Source organism: Lissotriton helveticus, chromosome 9, assembly GCF_964261635.1.
Source record: "Lissotriton helveticus chromosome 9, aLisHel1.1, whole genome shotgun sequence".
Lineage (NCBI taxonomy): Eukaryota > Metazoa > Chordata > Amphibia > Caudata > Salamandridae > Lissotriton > Lissotriton helveticus.
The window spans coordinates 1,093,932,663-1,093,953,384 of NC_136070.1; the positions used below are offsets into that span (position 1 = coordinate 1,093,932,663).

At 46.5% G+C, this 20,722-nt stretch overlaps 1 protein-coding gene across 1 annotated transcript in view; it reads right to left on the minus strand.

The window, feature by feature from the left end:
• DNASE1L3 (deoxyribonuclease 1L3) overlaps window positions 1-20,722 on the minus strand; it is a 141,371-nt gene that overhangs the window by 12,355 nt on the left and 108,294 nt on the right. Inside the window, exon 7 of the mRNA XM_078661491.1 lies at window positions 15,173-15,269. Coding sequence (XP_078517617.1) covers window positions 15,173-15,269 — 97 coding nt within the window. The remainder of the gene's footprint in view (window positions 1-15,172; window positions 15,270-20,722) is intronic.

A 20,722-nucleotide genomic window follows, 5' to 3' on the forward strand; every position in this document is an offset into this window, starting at 1 on the left:
CTGGCTCATAAGGATTGGGAGGACCGTGATATCGGATGTTTAATTGATCGTCCTGCCTAGGGAAAGGGACGGACCAAGGAGGTTCCTGCTCCTGTATATATCCGTCCACTTGCCTAAAGGGATAAAAGAAGGAGAGTGATTTGATCTTGATTCCTCCATTTGAGGTAATATCTTCCCAGGCACAAACATAGTCCGCAATTCGAGGATCCTCGAAAGTGATTGTTATGCAATCCCCGGGAATTGTTTTTCTAGTATTACCTACCCACGGTACCCTGGCTACAGATCTAATTCGTCCGCGCCAAGAAGATGGAATTGGGCGGTTGGTCTGGAGCCAATGCTGAGCCTTATTTTTTAGGGACCAGACCGGTTCTGATGAGAGATCTGTTAATTCAGGAACTCCAGCCATAACCACCACGTAGGGTGAGGCCTCGGGAGGGAACTCTGCTGGGAGTCTTGGAGGACCGGGATTCCTCGCAGTATTCCTTTTGGACCTATCCACCGGTGTTTTTGGCGGTGCAGGTGGAGGGGGTAAGGTTACCGTTGGTGTTTTGTTGGAGGTTGTCGCTGGGATTTTATTGGCTATACTGGTAGGTGCCTTCTGAGTCAAATCGGTGGTCGCGGGCACGACTGGGGCGGTCGAAATATTTGTTTGTTGTAGACTGCTAGTGGAACTTTGAGCTAGTGCTGGTTTTGTAATTTTGGTCAGATTAGTGGTGTTTTTATTTATGGGCTGGTTTGGAGTTGTTATTCGGAGGGTCTTTTGTTGTGAATTGAGCATAGCTGGATTGACATTAGGTACACTAGTGTTGGTTGGTTTTTCACTATTGTTACCGGCCAGTTTTTGAGGACATAACGAAGGGGGCTGCTGTTGAATTTTTAATAGTTTGGAAATTTGCAGTTCTATGGCTGCTGGCCGATGTTCTAAAGGTAGTAAGGCGTATTTAACTACATTAGCTATGCTAGGAAGAGTTAGTTCCTGGGTCTCAGCCAAATTCAAATCAGCGTCGATTTGTTTAATGGGTTGAGGGTCCAGGATTATCGGACAGGATGGTTCTTTCTCTACCTGATGGACTAATGCTACGATCTCAATTTGTGGTACCCTATCGTTATGGATTATTGGAATGATTGGAGACAATCTCGGGTTTACTGTTGGATTTGGATTTCCAGGTGCCCTACTTTTGCTAATTGCTCCCTCCCTCCTGCCCCTTTCTATTCTTTTTTCTAGTGAGGAGATTTGCGCAGATGTTGTTGGAAACAATTCTGGGGTTTTCTCTAGGTCATAGCTAAGTTGAGAATCCGCTATTTGAGAGACTGACAGATCTACGGTGTTCGGTAGGCTGCGTCTCTCCCTAATCGGCACCAACTCAGCGTTTGAGGCTACTAAAATTGGAGATCTGGCTTCCGCCAAGGCGCCTAGTGAGGATCTTTTTGCGAATGCCAGATCTAAGGAGACCCTTTCTTCAATTATCGATATACTTTCGTCGATAAGTGTGTTAGCCTTCGCTAGAAAATCGTCCATGGGGCCGAGCAATTTGCCCGCTGCAGTGGGGACTTTGGTTTTATTCCCTCTCGTGACAACCATTGCTCTTACTGGTGAGTTATGGGACACGGGGGATGCGTAAAATAGTACAAAGGGAAGGGGTCAAGTTAAAATATAAATATCAGGGAGGTGGCCCAGTCCAGTCTCTACCAGCCTCTAACGGCCTAAAACGGCCCGGTCTTTGCCCGGGTCTTCGCCCCGGGCTGCGACCCGCGGCGCGACCCGCGGCGCGTTAGAGGCTGCGTAAAAATATAGGGAAGAGGGGGGGCGTGGCCGCCGGGGGAAGAGGCGCCGGCTGCAAGGAGCGGTGGTTTCTGGGCCTCGCAGTCCCCCGGTAGGCTTTTCCAGGGCACAAGCAACGCACTGCTACCTGGGCGGGTCGCGCTGAGAGCGAGGTGAAGGACTGCCGATTACAGTCACGCTCCCACCAGCCGACCTCCGCCTCAGGGAATGCGGGTTGGGAGATGGCTAAGAAAGCAGTTCCTCAGTTGGACGCAGAAAGCAGGTCAGTGAGCGGCACCCGCGCAGCGGGTGGCGCGAAAGGTTTTTAAACAGCGCTCAGATCGATGGGCGTGGCCGCCGGGGGAAGAGGCGCCGGCTGCAAGGAGCGGTGGTTTCTGGGCCTCGCAGTCCCCCGGTAGGCTTTTCCAGGGCACAAGCAACGCACTGCTACCTGGGCGGGTCGCGCTGAGAGCGAGGTGAAGGACTGCCGATTACAGTCACGCTCCCACCAGCCGACCTCCGCCTCAGGGAATGCGGGTTGGGAGATGGCTAAGAAAGCAGTTCCTCAGTTGGACGCAGAAAGCAGGTCAGTGAGCGGCACCCGCGCAGCGGGTGGCGCGAAAGGTTTTTAAACAGCGCTCAGATCGATGGGCGTGGCCGCCGGGGGAAGAGGCGCCGGCTGCAAGGAGCGGTGGTTTCTGGGCCTCGCAGTCCCCCGGTAGGCTTTTCCAGGGCACAAGCAACGCACTGCTACCTGGGCGGGTCGCGCTGAGAGCGAGGTGAAGGACTGCCGATTACAGTCACGCTCCCACCAGCCGACCTCCGCCTCAGGGAATGCGGGTTGGGAGATGGCTAAGAAGGCAGTTCCTCAGTTGGACGCAGAAAGCAGGTCAGTGAGCGGCACCCGCGCAGCGGGTGGCGCGAAAGGTTTTTAAACAGCGCTCAGATCAATGGGCGTGGCCGCCGGGGGAAGAGGCGCCGGCTGCAAGGAGCGGTGGTTTCTGGGCCTCGCAGTCCCCCGGTAGGCTTTTCCAGGGCACAAGCAACGCACTGCTACCTGGGCGGGTCGCGCTGAGAGCGAGGTGAAGGACTGCCGATTACAGTCACGCTCCCACCAGCCGACCTCCGCCTCAGGGAATGCGGGTTGGGAGATGGCTAAGAAAGCAGTTCCTCAGTTGGACGCAGAAAGCAGGTCAGTGAGCGGCACCCGCGCAGCGGGTGGCGCGAAAGGTTTTTAAACAGCGCTCAGATCGATGGGCGTGGCCGCCGGGGGAAGAGGCGCCGGCTGCAAGGAGCGGTGGTTTCTGGGCCTCGCAGTCCCCCGGTAGGCTTTTCCAGGGCACAAGCAACGCACTGCTACCTGGGCGGGTCGCGCTGAGAGCGAGGTGAAGGACTGCCGATTACAGTCACGCTCCCACCAGCCGACCTCCGCCTCAGGGAATGCGGGTTGGGAGATGGCTAAGAAAGCAGTTCCTCAGTTGGACGCAGAAAGCAGGTCAGTGAGCGGCACCCGCGCAGCGGGTGGCGCGAAAGGTTTTTAAACAGCGCTCAGATCGATGGGCGTGGCCGCCGGGGGAAGAGGCGCCGGCTGCAAGGAGCGGTGGTTTCTGGGCCTCGCAGTCCCCCGGTAGGCTTTTCCAGGGCACAAGCAACGCACTGCTACCTGGGCGGGTCGCGCTGAGAGCGAGGTGAAGGACTGCCGATTACAGTCACGCTCCCACCAGCCGACCTCCGCCTCAGGGAATGCGGGTTGGGAGATGGCTAAGAAAGCAGTTCCTCAGTTGGACGCAGAAAGCAGGTCAGTGAGCGGCACCCGCGCAGCGGGTGGCGCGAAAGGTTTTTAAACAGCGCTCAGATCGATGGGCGTGGCCGCCGGGGGAAGAGGCGCCGGCTGCAAGGAGCGGTGGTTTCTGGGCCTCGCAGTCCCCCGGTAGGCTTTTCCAGGGCACAAGCAACGCACTGCTACCTGGGCGGGTCGCGCTGAGAGCGAGGTGAAGGACTGCCGATTACAGTCACGCTCCCACCAGCCGACCTCCGCCTCAGGGAATGCGGGTTGGGAGATGGCTAAGAAAGCAGTTCCTCAGTTGGACGCAGAAAGCAGGTCAGTGAGCGGCACCCGCGCAGCGGGTGGCGCGAAAGGTTTTTAAACAGCGCTCAGATCGATGGGCGTGGCCGCCGGGGGAAGAGGCGCCGGCTGCAAGGAGCGGTGGTTTCTGGGCCTCGCAGTCCCCCGGTAGGCTTTTCCAGGGCACAAGCAACGCACTGCTACCTGGGCGGGTCGCGCTGAGAGCGAGGTGAAGGACTGCCGATTACAGTCACGCTCCCACCAGCCGACCTCCGCCTCAGGGAATGCGGGTTGGGAGATGGCTAAGAAGGCAGTTCCTCAGTTGGACGCAGAAAGCAGGTCAGTGAGCGGCACCCGCGCAGCGGGTGGCGCGAAAGGTTTTTAAACAGCGCTCAGATCAATGGGCGTGGCCGCCGGGGGAAGAGGCGCCGGCTGCAAGGAGCGGTGGTTTCTGGGCCTCGCAGTCCCCCGGTAGGCTTTTCCAGGGCACAAGCAACGCACTGCTACCTGGGCGGGTCGCGCTGAGAGCGAGGTGAAGGACTGCCGATTACAGTCACGCTCCCACCAGCCGACCTCCGCCTCAGGGAATGCGGGTTGGGAGATGGCTAAGAAAGCAGTTCCTCAGTTGGACGCAGAAAGCAGGTCAGTGAGCGGCACCCGCGCAGCGGGTGGCGCGAAAGGTTTTTAAACAGCGCTCAGATCGATGGGCGTGGCCGCCGGGGGAAGAGGCGCCGGCTGCAAGGAGCGGTGGTTTCTGGGCCTCGCAGTCCCCCGGTAGGCTTTTCCAGGGCACAAGCAACGCACTGCTACCTGGGCGGGTCGCGCTGAGAGCGAGGTGAAGGACTGCCGATTACAGTCACGCTCCCACCAGCCGACCTCCGCCTCAGGGAATGCGGGTTGGGAGATGGCTAAGAAAGCAGTTCCTCAGTTGGACGCAGAAAGCAGGTCAGTGAGCGGCACCCGCGCAGCGGGTGGCGCGAAAGGTTTTTAAACAGCGCTCAGATCGATGGGCGTGGCCGCCGGGGGAAGAGGCGCCGGCTGCAAGGAGCGGTGGTTTCTGGGCCTCGCAGTCCCCCGGTAGGCTTTTCCAGGGCACAAGCAACGCACTGCTACCTGGGCGGGTCGCGCTGAGAGCGAGGTGAAGGACTGCCGATTACAGTCACGCTCCCACCAGCCGACCTCCGCCTCAGGGAATGCGGGTTGGGAGATGGCTAAGAAGGCAGTTCCTCAGTTGGACGCAGAAAGCAGGTCAGTGAGCGGCACCCGCGCAGCGGGTGGCGCGAAAGGTTTTTAAACAGCGCTCAGATCGATGGGCGTGGCCGCCGGGGGAAGAGGCGCCGGCTGCAAGGAGCGGTGGTTTCTGGGCCTCGCAGTCCCCCGGTAGGCTTTTCCAGGGCACAAGCAACGCACTGCTACCTGGGCGGGTCGCGCTGAGAGCGAGGTGAAGGACTGCCGATTACAGTCACGCTCCCACCAGCCGACCTCCGCCTCAGGGAATGCGGGTTGGGAGATGGCTAAGAAAGCAGTTCCTCAGTTGGACGCAGAAAGCAGGTCAGTGAGCGGCACCCACTCCATGGATGAGTGGCAGAGTGTGAGTGTCTGTATAGGTGTATGAGTGCATATGATAGTGTTGTAAAGATGAGTGATTGTATGTATGAATGATTGTATGGGTGAATGAGTGAATGTGTGTGTAGACGTAGGAATCAGTGAGTGCGTATGTAGTAACTAGTATTGGTGTGTCAATGGTTTCAAAAATTATACTCTGTATTTAACACTGGGTGTAACAGAGGTTATATTAAAGTGTGAGGAGATGCATTGTATTGTCACATTAATGATATCATCATTGATGTGACCATTGATGTCAAATGAGATATCATCAGTGATGTCATTTGAGATGTCATCAGTGATGTCATCAGTGATGTCACTGACCATGTCATGAATGATGTAATATGTGACATCATCAGCAGTGGATTGCGGGTGCGCGATATATAGTTAGTGCAACTAACTATATATGGAATTTCAATGGTTTTGTGTGAGTAAAATAAGGTTTTCTAAATGCTAATTCCTAACTATATATGGTCTATAACCTATGGTTTTTTCAGTGAATTTTCAAGGTTTTGTAAATGCTAATTCCTAACTATATATGGTCTATAACCTATGGTTTTTTCTGTGAATTTCATTGGTTTTTTAACAGCTAATATCTGTAGCTGTAAAATGTATTCTTCTTTAAATCCAAAAATATATTTTATATGTACATGAATAATTTATTTTTTTAATATTTTTTTTTCTACGTTCCCGCTTCACGAATCGGGAAGCTTCCCGTTAGCTGACCTTGATGCCGCGAAATAGACCGCGAGCCGGTAAACGTTTCTTTACCGCAAGTGCCGCGTTAGAAAACAACATCGTGACGCCTCCCGTCCGCATGACGTTCCACGTTGTCGCGTGATACGTCATATGACGTGCTACGTTAGCGAACTGGTACGCGAAGCGAGTCGCAAAGCGCAGGTTTCTGGAAGCAAACCGTGAGGCCCTGCAAAGCGCTTAACGTAAACACAGCAAGTCATGTGACTTGGTAATAACACTTTTCATTGGTTCATTTCACTTTTGGTTTCCTAATGATGTAAGACTAGGTCATATAATCTAAAATGAACACTTTTGATTGGTTGAGAACTCTTGTTTTTCCCAAATGATGAAAATCCCTCCTTCTTTCCTCACTCTGACTTTCATCATTGTGAGAGAAAGACCCTTTGTGATCACTGAGCAATGGCTTCTTTAGTAGCTTCAGCTGGTGCTTCCCCACCACCTCCACCACATCCAAGGAAGAGTGGACCACCTGCTCAAGTTATAATTCAACAAGAAGAGGAAGAAGAGGAACAGGACGACGAGCACGAAGAGAGGCAGTTTTTGCCTGAGCAGCCCAAGACGTCTCACCGGAAAGAAAACTTCATTTGGCAATTTTTTAAAATTCCCAAAGGTCAGAAAAAAGTAAATGCAAGATACGTAACTTGCCTTATATGTCAAGATAGACTGTCCAGAGGAACCGAGAAAAAATACAGTTTCGGAAACTACACAATGCATCGCCATATGACTAGGTGGCATCCTAACAACTACAGTGCTGCACAGTTTCGGAACGACCTAGATAATCTCCCTATTATGGCCAGAAGATCTGTTGTACCGGAAGTAACGGGACCAGAGGGCAGGGAGATGGTGCCAAATATACAAATGAAATTTGGTGAAGTAAAACACATCTGCGTATTTTGCGATGGATTCATTTCCTACGGAGAAAGAAGCATCACTCTGATCAACAGAGCTATTGACTATCATATGCAAGTTTGTACGAAACGCCCAAAATAATAAATACTTCTTTTTTTGTTTTGTTGCTCCTGTTGAGCCCTTTACAATGAATCGTTTTCATTGCCCCCTCCAAGAAAAACCAAAAAAAATATAAAACTGTTCAGAAAAATTCAAAAAAAGTAAAAAAATGTTCCGAAAAATAATAAAAAAAAATATAAAACAACAAAAACAATAAAAAAAAAGTTCTTTTCAGAACTACCTCCCCGTTATAAAAAAATTGGTACAATATTTGGAACTGTGCCAACCTCTATTTCTCTTAGTTCGCTTCCCAGTTCGCTCGCCGGTACGCGAACCGGAAGCGAACCAAAAACAGTAAGTATAAGGGAAGGAAACAGACACTTATGTTAAAAGAAAGACAGCTATAGGGGAGTAAACTAGAGATACTATTACCCGTAATCCACTGCTGATGATGTCACATATTACATCATTCATGACATGCTCAGTGACATCATCAGCAGAGGATTGCGGGTTTTTTGGCAACGTGCCTTATCCACGGTTTAATAACGCTGCCTTTTGCTTTATATAAGTTTTCAAATTGTATGAAATATATACCAATAGGTCGTTATGAACCTTTAGGTAGTGCTTTTCTTCATGAGGTCTGGTCGCTTCCATACACATACAGATGTTTCAAAGATGATCAAGAAGTTTATCTGAATGGAGAGGAATGCACTGAGACGCCAGATCATTCACTAATGTGTAGGCACATAGTTACACGGTTCATGCAACAAACACCGACCAAATATGGCTTGCGTGTTGCAAGGCACGCCAGTTCCTGCTATCATCCCCACGTTCAAGTTGTTGGAAAATGGTAGTTATTTGATGCTCAATAATGAAGATTGTTCTGAGTTAATTAAAAGTATTCCTTTTATCGTAACAGTAAGTGAACGGGTTATTTGCTGCAGAAATGTTCTATTTCCTCCCACACATGAACATAGGGAGTTTTCAATCTGGCCACAAATACCAACCTTTGGAGCACATTTCAACGGCATGGCAAGAATAAGAGCTCTTTTGTCTCAGAGAGAGGTGGCCTTGAGTTCGGCCCGTGAAACTTTCGTGCTTCACATAGCGAACACCCGTACAGAGGTGCAGACCCTTTTCAATTAAGATTTGCCTTTCAATTTCAGCAAGATGGTTCCGACTATCTTTAACGCATCCTCCACAAAGGCCCTGGCGCACTTTTTTAAAGTTGTTACCAGTGGTCTCGTGACTTCATTTGAGAAAATCTTTGGAGTCATCCCTGCTTCCTTTCATTATATTTTCTCCACTCTGCTTCGTGGATTGGCATTTTTACTTGCATTACCAGCGGACGCTCTTGTGCTTTTTTACATTTTTAAATATGGATGTCCCTCCTATGCAACCTCCCACCCTGCAGATGCTGACACTGTTCCGCAATCGCATGCTAGAATATTATGGCACAATGCCGTTGGCGATATTAAGCACGGCATATGGATTATCTTTTCGATTCTCCTACTTCACCTGTGTCCAGCCTGTATTTCACTGCCTGACCTGTGATTTCGATTGGGCCATTGATTTGTGTCTCTGCGGACCGGTTTCTCCTGACGTCGACTTTAATCAGCTGATGACTCCTATCATTACTCACGAGTTGGTTTGTCCTGGCGAAAGGATTATGGCTGTGGCATTGATGCATGGACTACTTGGTCCCTGGAATTTACTGGCGGCAGCACAGTCTTTCTTGGAACAGAGCTTTCTTGAAAACCCACCGAGCTGTCCTCTGATGGTGATAGAGGATCCGGTGCTGGGAGAGCACGTATGTTCTTTTCCGCTTTTAAATTGGATGGCTGAACTGTTTTCGGATGAAGACGGTGACTTCCTATTGGAGGCTGTTGCAGCTTATTTTGCATACACAGTTATGTCATAGACCTTTTTCATGTTTGATATGCTGAGTACTAGCATTTCATTGACAATTCATTGACTTATTTGTCAAGTTTTTATTATTTACCTTGCCTATTGGCTTAAGACTCGATAAAGTACTTGGCTGTTTTATTTTTCTTTAGCATTAAATTTTCCTAGTTTTTAATGCTTTACCTTGCGGACCGTCCACATATAAACTTGCAATCTACTCTCATGAGATGGCACTTCTATTATCTTATTCAGTTCGTTTCCGGATCATGGGGAGGTGTCATCTAGGTCCTGGATATCTTTACACCGTGTTAAGTTAGCATGGGCTCATTACCGGTTTAAACGCCATTTTTCCTTTTTTGCAACTTCTGCACACGACACTTAGTTGTTGCTTTAGCTTTCCACCTAGTAGTTCATCGTGGTTTACATGAGAATAATATGTTATTGCTCTACTATCTGCTTTGCTTGTTAAACTATATCTGTACAGCGAGTGCTAAAGTTTCAAGAACAACACGATACAGAATTGTTATGAGGTCTGATCTCCACGACTTCATACTCATAACATAAGTGCAACTTCTGCCAATTCTGGGCATGAGGCGGGTTTTATATTGCTTTGCCGAACACACATACACAACAGTTGATGCGGTTCACATGAAGAGAGAGCTGGTGTATGCTGATGTGATTCCTTCAAATCTAAGACACTAAAGTATGGGCACGCCCTAAACCAACACAAAGAGACCTTCTTAGCAAATAATATAATATGTGTATTAGGGAGGGTGAGATATAAGCAGCCGCGGGCCGTGGAGGGAGTTACGGTGAGGCAGGGAGGCGGGGAGGGGGAGAAGCAGGGTGGAGCCCTCTCTACCTTGCCCCTCCCCCTCCCCGCCTCCCTGCCCCACCGTAACTCCCTCCACGGCCCGCGGCTGCTTATAAGTGTTGCTAACTCTTATTCATTTACAGCATGTTAACATACTGTCACCATTCGCTTTTTATGTACTAGTAACTATGCTGGTAATTTTGCTACTGATAATATGTGTACTTGTATTCTCCACCCTGCTTCTCCCCCTCCCCGCCTCCCTGCCTCACCGTAACTCCCTCCACGGCCCGCGGCTGCTTATAAGTGTTGCTAACTCTTATTCATTTACAGCATGTTAACATACTGTCACCATTCGCTTTTTATGTACTACTGACTATGCTGGTAATTTTGCTACTGATAATATGTGTACTTGTATAATCTAAGATACTACGCCTCAGAAGACGGCATTAGTAAATAAACATTTCAAATACACATGTGTTCTTCTTAACTCCATGTTCTGGTTTCTAAGAAATATATAACGACCGACTGTTCATGAGTTCCACGTATCCTGAGGTACTATAAGTTCATATTCTGGATTGTCTAAACATTGAGAGTTTGTTATATCCAATGTGACACTGTACCTAGCTTGCTAAGGAGTTTTTGATTACTAACGTGAGTTTTGGGACACCCTAATTCGCCGAGGTTCCAATCCTCTGTCCACAGTTCTGTGTGAGAACAGAAACCCTGCGACAGGGGCACCCCCGACCCTTGCTGGAGCTTCATCACACTTGCGATACAACTCCAGCAATGCGCCACCTTTACGACACAGATACATCACGCATCTGTGCTGTTTTTGCCCCATGATGCGCCGCATTGTAAATGCAGCACACCATAGGTGACGGAACAGCGGCACAGAATGACTAACACATCCCTGGTGATGCGCCAGTCATCATAAATGTATCCCTATGCTTCTTATCTTGTTAGAGATGAACCGCCATATGTATCATCAAAGTTTTTTGCATTTCCTAAATAGCGAACTTTAAGGAATAAATAGCGATTCTTTACCATTCCTAGTTTGCGATTAGCTATTTGCTAATTACAAATTACCCATTCATTTCCTTCATTTCCATAGGGCGGTTGGACTCACTTTTAGCTCGAACGGCTGAATGGATTTGCACGAAACTTGGCAAAATTGTAGGGACTGGTAGCCCGATGTGCCTTTGCTATGTCTCAAGATATATGCTCCAGTGGTTTTTACGAAAATTAACTTTGAAAAATATATATTGGGCTACATTGGCCTATATATATGTTGGAGCCCAAATGTAGCCCAATGTAGCCCAATGAAGCCCAATGTAGCCCAATGTAGCCCAAAGATGGCCGCCAGACACACAAAAAAACAAATGTAGCCCAAATATCAGCCAGATGTAGCCCAACTATAGCCCAGTGACAGAATGACCAATCCGCTTCGCAAACCTCCGTTACGCGAGGCGGAGCGCTGTTACAGATATATATCTTTTTTTGAACGTTAATTTCTCAAAATCCACTGGAGCACATATATTGAGACCTAGCAAAGGCACATCGGGCTACCAGTCCCTACAATTTTGCCAAGTTTCGTGCAAATCCATTCAGCCGTTCGATTATTATTATTATTTTTTTTTTTGCCCCGCGGGGCCCTTTTAAAACCTCCACATCAAACCTAGGGGGTCAGCGAGGATCTACTATTCCCCCTTATGGTCATTTGCCCCTTCGCTTTGGCCTCCTCTTGTCTCTCGATCCTACCGAGAGACAAGATGGCGGCCGCTACGGACTGTTTGGAATGTTGACAGACGCCAGAGAACCAATCAGCTTCGCTTCACAAAGCTCCGTTGCGCGAAAAGTACGCGTCCTGGGCCGCTGCCCGGTCCGCTGTTACAGATATATATCTTTTTTTAAACGTTAATTTCTCAAAATCCACTGGAGCACATATATGGAGACCTACAAAAGGCACATCGGGCTACCAGTCCCTACAATTTTGCCAAGTTTCGTGCAAATCCATTCAGCCGTTCGGGCTAAAAGTGAGGCCAACCGCCCTATGGAAAACTCAATGTTAAAAACACGTTTTGGGACCCCCCTTTTTTCTCGGCCCCCACTGGACGAACCCCCCCCCAAATTTTCAAGGGCTGCTCAGAAACAAAATGTGCCATTTTCCTGAAAATTTCAGCCAATTCCGTCCACAAACGCCAAAGTTATTAGACATAGAATTTTCAAAAAACCCATAGAGAAAAAATCCTAACTATATATACCTACTGTCCCTGAGAGAAATAAGAAACACTGGGAAAGAGGATGTATGGGTTTTGACAGCTCCTTCATAATGAGCCATCTCTAACAGTTTGGAATGCCTAACCTGAAGACCTCTTTAATGTGCCATTACTGAAGCATGTCTTGTGATAACACATACTGACTGAAAAATATACTAAAAATTGTGTATATTGCCAGTTGCTTTTCATTAGAACCTCCCTCAGTACTGGCTTTCTCCTCATTCCTTTCTTCTACAGTTCATTCTAATGTTGTATCACCAGCCAAAGCTGGCTGTATACTACCAGATTATCTAGTTCTAAATATCTTACTGTAAAACTACTGTCGCCAAAATATTAACTATCAAAATTGTGTGAGGGTGAGGATATGTAGAAAAAAAATAATGTAGTATTCTGAACTCCACATATATGTTCCTTGGTGATAAATGCATCTTCAAGTTATGAAGATGTAGATTTAATAAAAGTTAAACTCGACTTACCTATACATACTTGCCTTCGCGATATTTTTGCAGCCATAATTCTGACTACACTAATTTTGTCTAAATCACAGAAAGAAGTCCGTTCCTCTAATGAGCAGATGCACTTCAGGTTGCTATCTGACTAGTGTATAAGTCGCTGGGAGATCTCAATTTCAGATCGTAATGCCCTCAAACACCTGTTAGGGTGTCATGCTTCATCATAGGGCGCTCCTCGTTAGACCGGCGCAGCAATATCTGACGGGCCTGGTGGCTTCTTTGTCGGAGGTCTTTTGATCTGAGGACGCCGTATGTGAAGGGTATATGTGGGTTAAAAATAAGTGATCAATGGTGTGTGCAAAGTGACTAGGTGACTTAAAATAGGCACTGGACCCATGAATGTTTCAATTAAAAAAAATGGGACCAGGACGAAGTAAAAACAGTGGGGCTACCATGAGGTCTTAAGGTACCAGGGTAGCTGTTATGTGTGTGTGGTCAACATGTTTCGTGCCTTCAGAGCTCAAAAGTCTAGCGGCACTTTTTCAGGACCAAAAATGAACTGATGGGGTCCCCAGAGGATGAGGACCGCAGGGGGACACCCCGTAAAGTGGGGATGTCCAAATGGTGTATGTCTGATCCCATATAAGGAACCAGAGGTGCGTCTCCACCTAAAATGAGGGAGACAAAAGGTGGATGAAAAATCGCAACATGAAACTATTTTGGAAAAAATACTGTCAATGCTGTACAAAGGCACATTAAACAGCCTCACCCCCACATTTGTGGGAGAGGTAAAGGTCCTAGGACAGGTTGACATACCTGACCCAGATACACAGATAATATATTACTGTCTGGAATGTATAGGTTAATCAGACACAAATTGAAGGTTTAAAAACAGGGTGCGCATGTAATGTGATCCCATAGTTGGGATCGCCTACAAAGAACAGACAAAAATCCACTCCCCTGCCCCAAGGCTTGGGGGAGTGGCGCATAGCATATCGCATAGCATATCGCATAGCAGATCTTACCTTAATTGAGGAGGGGTGTTACTTCATAGATGTAGGGGAGGGACCCTACCACACGGTCTGAAATTGAGATCTCCCAGCGACTTGAACACTAGTCAGATAGCAACCTGAAGTGCATCTGCTCATTTGAGGAACGGACCCTTTTCTGTGATTTAGATGTGTACTTGAAGGAGCACAGGAGTAGGACCTCTTTAAATAACTAGCTCTTCTGTCCCCTCTTTGATTTAAAGTTTATACACTATTTTTGTAGCACAATATTTTTGTCCCTGATATTCACATACACAACAAAGCAACCATCCACCTCTGTGATCCTCGTGGGATTGTGTGATTGAAACAGGCTGGATATAACGGGTGTCAGACATCCAGTGAGACTACTGAGCTTTTACCCTTTATCATATTCACAGCCATTGCTCAAGGGTAGCCATGGGGAACAGCTTCTATCCCTGACTCACTCTTTCGTACCCATGGCACCCAGGGTTCTCAAGGAATCAACAGGAAGGAAAAGTAAACTGGGTTCTAGAGACACTTTTTTAGGTTTTGTAGTTTTCACTTCTTTCTCTTCCCTTAGCCACAAATAGAATGCTTTGATAGGCTACCGGTGTGACCATAGATTAGCCCTTTGATTTCATGAGCTGGCTGCACAAAGTAAGTGGAGGAGTAAACCCTGTGGAGGCCCTTAGGCAGTTGAAATTTTGGGGGCCCCCTTGTAAATGATCTCCTAATTTGTTTTTAATATTACCAACCAATATTTTTTATAAATCAATTTTATTACACCAAACTAAACACTCCTTTTAGAGATCCAGTGACAACGGATCAAAATTATATTGATTTGATCTTGAAAGAAAATTACAAATAAGCTTTCTTAAATTAAATTATTTAAGAAAGCTTGATTGTATTTTTCTTTCAAGATCAAATCAACATTATTTTGATCCATTGTTGCAGGTCCCAAAAGGAGTGGGGCCCATATGCAGGTGCCTACTTTGCCTATTTGGTAATCTGGAACTGAATAAAGTCACTTCTACGTACTACATCAGGAGATTTGGGGGCATATTATCAAGAACAGCATTAGAATTATCGCCGGTTTAGCGGCAGAAAACTGCCGCTAAAGAGGCGATAATGGGCTTGATAATATACCTTGGAGAATTCCAATAGAAGCCCATGTTCACACCAGAACATGGACTTCTATTGGAATTCTCAAGGGCATATTATCAAGCCCATTATCGCCGCTTTAGCGGCAGTTGTCTGCCGCTAAACTGGCGATAATGTTTAACGCAGTTCTTGATAATATGCCCCTTGGTGATTTGTCGTCCATGATCCTTGGCCGTATTTGAATCATATGTTATCATCCCACAGGTGATGATTACAGTGGGTTTCTCCTTCAAGATAAACTACAATCTATGGTATCACGGACAATCCTTTCACTGGATTGGCTGTTACTCCATTTGGCGTGCAAACACAGATGTTTTATTTCCATTGGACCCTGACTTTCCATGGGGAGCACTGATGTTAAGATACAAGAAGTTGAAGATTAAAAAAAAGATTTCGGGAATGATGTCAAGCTCACCTGCTCTTCAGACAGTCCAAAGGCTTCCCTAAAATTGAAGACTGCTGCTGAGTTGGGCACAATGGCACTGAGAAGAGATTCACCATGAATAACAATCCTGAAATAAGTTTAAAAAAATGTCAAGCTCTACAAAACATATCTTAAACCTACAACAAACTACATCCTTCAAATCCTATCACAGTGTTTAAACATTAAAGTTATAATTGGTTCACAAGGTGTTTAAAAACTATTTCCATACTTTGTTGACTAGTTTAAGATATTTTTCAATATTGTCTGGGCTTTGATTCGATATTCCTTCAGTGACAGCTTTCTACTGATATACCTATAAGTAATACAATTCCTTATTAGATCCATCTTGAAACTAATATGACAAATGTCTTTCTCCTATACATATAGGATGTGGCTCAAAACTATGGCCCTCATTAGGATGGCGGGCGGACTTTGCCCGCCCGCCACCCTTGCGGAAAACAGGACCGCCCGCGAGCTGAGCGGCGGTCCCGCACTGCATATTAGGATGCGCCTGCCACAGTGGCGGGCGCATCATGCATTTTTAACATTGTGGCGGGCGGCCACAATGCTAAAAATGCATGTATGCATTTGCATACACAAAGCGGCAGGCACCGCGTGGTGCCTGCCGCATTGTGTATGCAAATGCAGGGGGGTACCCCCATGTGCACCCCCCTTTCACCATGGGGGCCCGCAGGGGGCCCCCGAAGTGAAGACCGCAGGCATCTGTTTAAGCCCATCATAATATGGCTGGCGGTGTCTGATAGACACCGCCACCATATTAAACGTTTTCCGCCCCGGTCGCCTTGCGACCGGGGCGGAAAAGTGGCGGATGGTCTTTCCATCCGCCGCGGTCCCCCCCGCCATCCTAATATGGCGGGGGGGGAGAATTTAGGTGTGGATGGCGGGCAGATTTCCCCTGCCAGGCTGGCGGTGGCTACTGCCAGCCTGGCGGGGGCAATCCACCCACCATCCTAATGGGCCCCTAATTTGGGACCAAGGCAAAAATTTCAGGAACATTCTTCTGCAGAAAAAATATTAAATGCCCTGTGCTCATCATCCCTTGTAACATCGAAACATTTCTCAATGTCTCCCAGAAATTTCAAAAGTAGTGCAACAATTTTGGGGTACTAAGTTTTTTTTTGCAGTTTGTGGTATAACTCATATGTGGCATTTCATTGAACTATCCATCTTTGATCTTACAACTGATAGCTGTGTGACAGATTTGTAACAGTGAGCTGTTCATCAAAGTGTGATTTGAAAGATCTGGTTTGGGTGTTTACCCTATTTTCCTCTGTGAGTAAATTTATATTGTGTCTTATGATGTTCACTGTTGCTATCTGCTGGGCATCTTAAAAAGGAACCGGTTTCAATGGGATGAATGCGGTTTCTTTTGCGCCTGAGTCGCATGACCAACATTTGCTCACAAATCCATGTTGATCCTTTCAAAGCCTTCTACTTGTTCAAACTGGGAAGGGAGAGACTTTCTCAGAGGAACTTTTTATTCTTTGACCAAATTATTCATTGGCATTTTGGAAAAGAATTACCAATTCATGGAAGAAGAGTAAGCGGCCAACCATTGGCAGCAGACTGCCATAGAGCTGCTTGCTGCATAACCGCATAGCGAGATCTACCCTATTTGGGGGCACTTCTGGATGCAGTGCAACCAGCCCTGGCTGTGCAGGTAAGAGCGGTGGGCGGTGGGGCTGGCTGGGGGGGAGGGGAATTTTGACAGAAGATGACTTGTGAAAGCAAATTATTTATTTAATTTTCCCTCGTCATGATCTGCCGATATCTCCCCAGCCGGGCCCACCGCTCTTACCTGCACAGGCCGTGCCTGATATCTATCAAAGTCTGCTACTCTCTCCTTGTAAGTGCCTCTTAAAGTTAACTTTGAAGACATGGTGGCAACCAGTCACCATAGATTGGGTTCCTGTTCTGCCACTCTGCCTGGCAGAGGTTGGTAAGTCAACATCAGAGCTATAGGAGTCTCTTCTGCTGGCATATATGCCATCTGGTTCACCAAATACGGTGGTCACAAAGTCAGCAGAATCCATATTAGCACCATTAAATCATGGACAAGATCGTTACATTATTATTAAACATGGCTGAAAGAGTGTCTCATTTTTGGCCTCAGCTTTAAAAAATGTTGCACACATCTTGAACTTCCATAGAATGTTCATTGCTGGAATGTAAACACAAGGGGTATATGGTCAAAGTCAGTAAATCAAGATGTTGGAAAAGTCTTAAACGCATTAGAAGTAGATGGCAATGGAGAATCGTACAATTTCTGGAGGTAGAAATACATTCGGAGCAAATCCCAACAGTGGAAGTTCAGGCACTAAACTTTGTCCATAGTGCAGGGAATGGCACTGGTGAATTCTACGAAGGATTTAACACTTCCTCCAGCGATTTATTTGTGGCCTGTCCTATGTAGTTCAGGAATTCCGCCAATAATCTGGAGAATTCATAGCTATGATCATTTCTGAAAAAATGTGTCATTCACATTACCATTTATAACTTTACATTGTACCAGATTCACTTGTTGCTCTGGTCTCTGTTCCCCACAGGTCATTACATTTTAAATCATTTTTACCACTGAAAAAAATGGAGATGTTAGGTCTGTGAAATGTAGCAATGTTAGATACAAAACTGACCACGTCGGGATACAAATTCTCAGTTATTTCCATACATTGAACATTAACTTATTTTTACACTGCTATGTCCCCTCAATCCTCGCTTCCCAACCATCAGCTTTGGCCCAGTCTCTTAAAAGTCAGTATTGAAAAGCAGTTTCCCACTTTGCTGCGCTGCAGTTTTTCAGCTCCTTAAAACACACCTCGGTGAGACAAGGAACATAGGATTCATTTTCTAGAAACACTATTTGCGGATCCACTGTTTATTTTATATTTTTTTTGCAGAGTTTTATATAGCGCGAACTTGACCCGAACTGAATTGGGTTTCAGAGCGCTTTACATAGCACAGTTACGTTACATGAGGACACACATTCATTTTTGTTAGGCGCGGGGAGATTAACAGCCTGATTCATCATTCTCCCGTTTTGCGAGCCCCTAATAGCGATTCATAAGGAATCGTTATTAAGGACTTGCAAAACGGGATTCATGTAGGAATTGCATTAAGAAATGCGATTCCTACACATTCCTTATTTGCGATTAGCAAATTGCTAATCGCAAATAAGGAATAAGTCCCCATTCATTCCTATGGGCCTAAAGGCTCATAGGAATGAATGGGGAGTTATTCCTTATTTGCGAATAGCAATTTGCTAATCGCAAATAAGATAGCGATTTCAAGGGTGCCAGGGGTGTCCAAAGGACACCCTGTAGCACCCCTGAAATGTAATCTACATTGGTGTTGCGCACACACATGTCCAAAGGACATGTGTGTGTGTAACATGCAACTTAGAAAAATGCATTTAAATGCATTTTTCTAAGTTTTCGCTATTTACCACGAGGTTTGACCTCGCGGTAAATAGCGGCCCAAAATTGCGATTTCGGTATTTTAAAAAGGTTCATGAATTGCATTTAAGGAATCTCAAATAGAGATTCCTTAAATGCAATTCCTCGCAAATATGCGAATTCTTTAATAGCGAATTTTGCATTTGGGATGATGAATCCCAAATGCAAAAATTGCACTCGCAAAGGGCCAGATTCTCAGAATCTGGCCCTTTGCGAGCGCAATTAAGCTTGATGAATCAGGCTGTAATAAGTGATTTGCCCAGAATCACAGGATGGTTGGCGTCGTTACCGAGACGTACATGCAGGAGAAAGACTGCAGACCGCACAATAATATTAGCATAATCTATTGTGGCTATAAAGAGACCAAAGCCTTAACAAATTCCTGTCTTTTCCTTGTGCTGGTGCACAATGTGCTGCCAAGTGCCCGAGCAGCGTGTGCCTGCGTTGTAAGCAGGATTGTTTTTGTGTAGGAAGGAACACCTTCCTTCACAACAAAAAATGTCAGAGGCATTTACTACTTTCTATGTGTGCTGCAGAATGCCTCCCTGAGGCATGGTAATGCAACACAGCTATTTGCACTGCGTTGCGTTACTCTGGATTTATCAATCCATGCAAGCCACACTAGGTGACCTTGCGTTGTTTGATAAATCTAACAAGAGTTTTGTCACGCTTGCGCCCCTTTGCAAGGAGCAAGGGCAACGAAACACTATAATAAATGAAATCATGATATAAGTGAATAATGGCAATGCAGTTTCATAACGGTACATTTGGTTTATTTTGTTATGCTATGGTATTGATATTTGTGTAATGTGCATCTTCCACTGACATAGCCTCCTGGCCCTATGGCTGTCTGGATTATTGGGAACTCATACTGCAGCATGTCTTTGGAATTTAGCAAGGTGTAAACTTCTGAATGCCATGTCTATTGAGTTTAAGTGATAAGCGTTATGGTGGTTGTGTGATTTGTTGTCATGCAGGTTTTAATGCACGCAGGTAATTACACCAGTGCTTGATGCACGCATGCATGACAATAGGATAGGTGTGCGATATGTCAGAGAGAAATATATGCATGGTGGCTAAGAGCGATACAGTGTCAATGGGTCATGCATTGGTTCTGAGATGATTGTGGTTCATTTGGTTACCTAGAGGTGTTGGACTGACGGTTGTGTTTGAGTTGAAGGATGCGTTAAGAGGGTGAATCTGTGCCACGAGAATGGCAATGTAATTAATAGTTGTTAATACCTTCTCCTTCAAGGCTCCATCCCTAACTGCCTACAGTCCGGTCAAGTTACCCCCATCCTGAAAAAACAAAAGTGGACCAAACTGACCTTAACAAGTTCCGACCTATTTCCAATATCCCTACCCTGGCAAAACCCCTGGAAAAATGTGTTCACATACAACTCTGTAACCCCATCGATTAATTCCAACTATTAGACCAATTTCAATCTGGCTTCCGTGTTGCACACAGCACGGAATCTGCTATGACACACATTGTGGATGATGCACTAAAAATGCTGGATCAGAACCAAGCTTTAAACTATCATCGGCATTTGATACGGTCAAGCAGATAAACCTCCTAGAACTTTTGGACTCTGCAAAATTACTGGGTGTAACTCTTGACAAGAATCTCAACACGCAGAAGCACATCAGTACTGCCACCAAAGCAGCAAATCACGAAATTAGTATTTTAAGAAAATTAAAACCTTTCCTCTCCCCAACGACTTCAAGCCTGCAGTTCAAGCACTAGTGATTTCCAGGTTGGACTATGCTATAATCCTATCTGGACCACCCAGCTCCAAACTGGCTTCTCTAAGGGCCTCGCTCAACTCTGCCGCTAGACTCATCACTGGCTCAAAAAGGTACGAACACATCACCCTGGATCTCAAATCCCTCAAACTGGCTCCCTTATGAAGCGAGAATCGAGCTAAAAATTGTCTGCATTACGCATAAAGCCGTCCACCACAATACCCCTAGTTATCTGGTCCAGAATCTCGAACTCTCTGGCGGTTCCAGATTACACAGAAGCTCCAACGCCTTTCTTCTGAAACCTCAGAGGTTCCACAAGAAG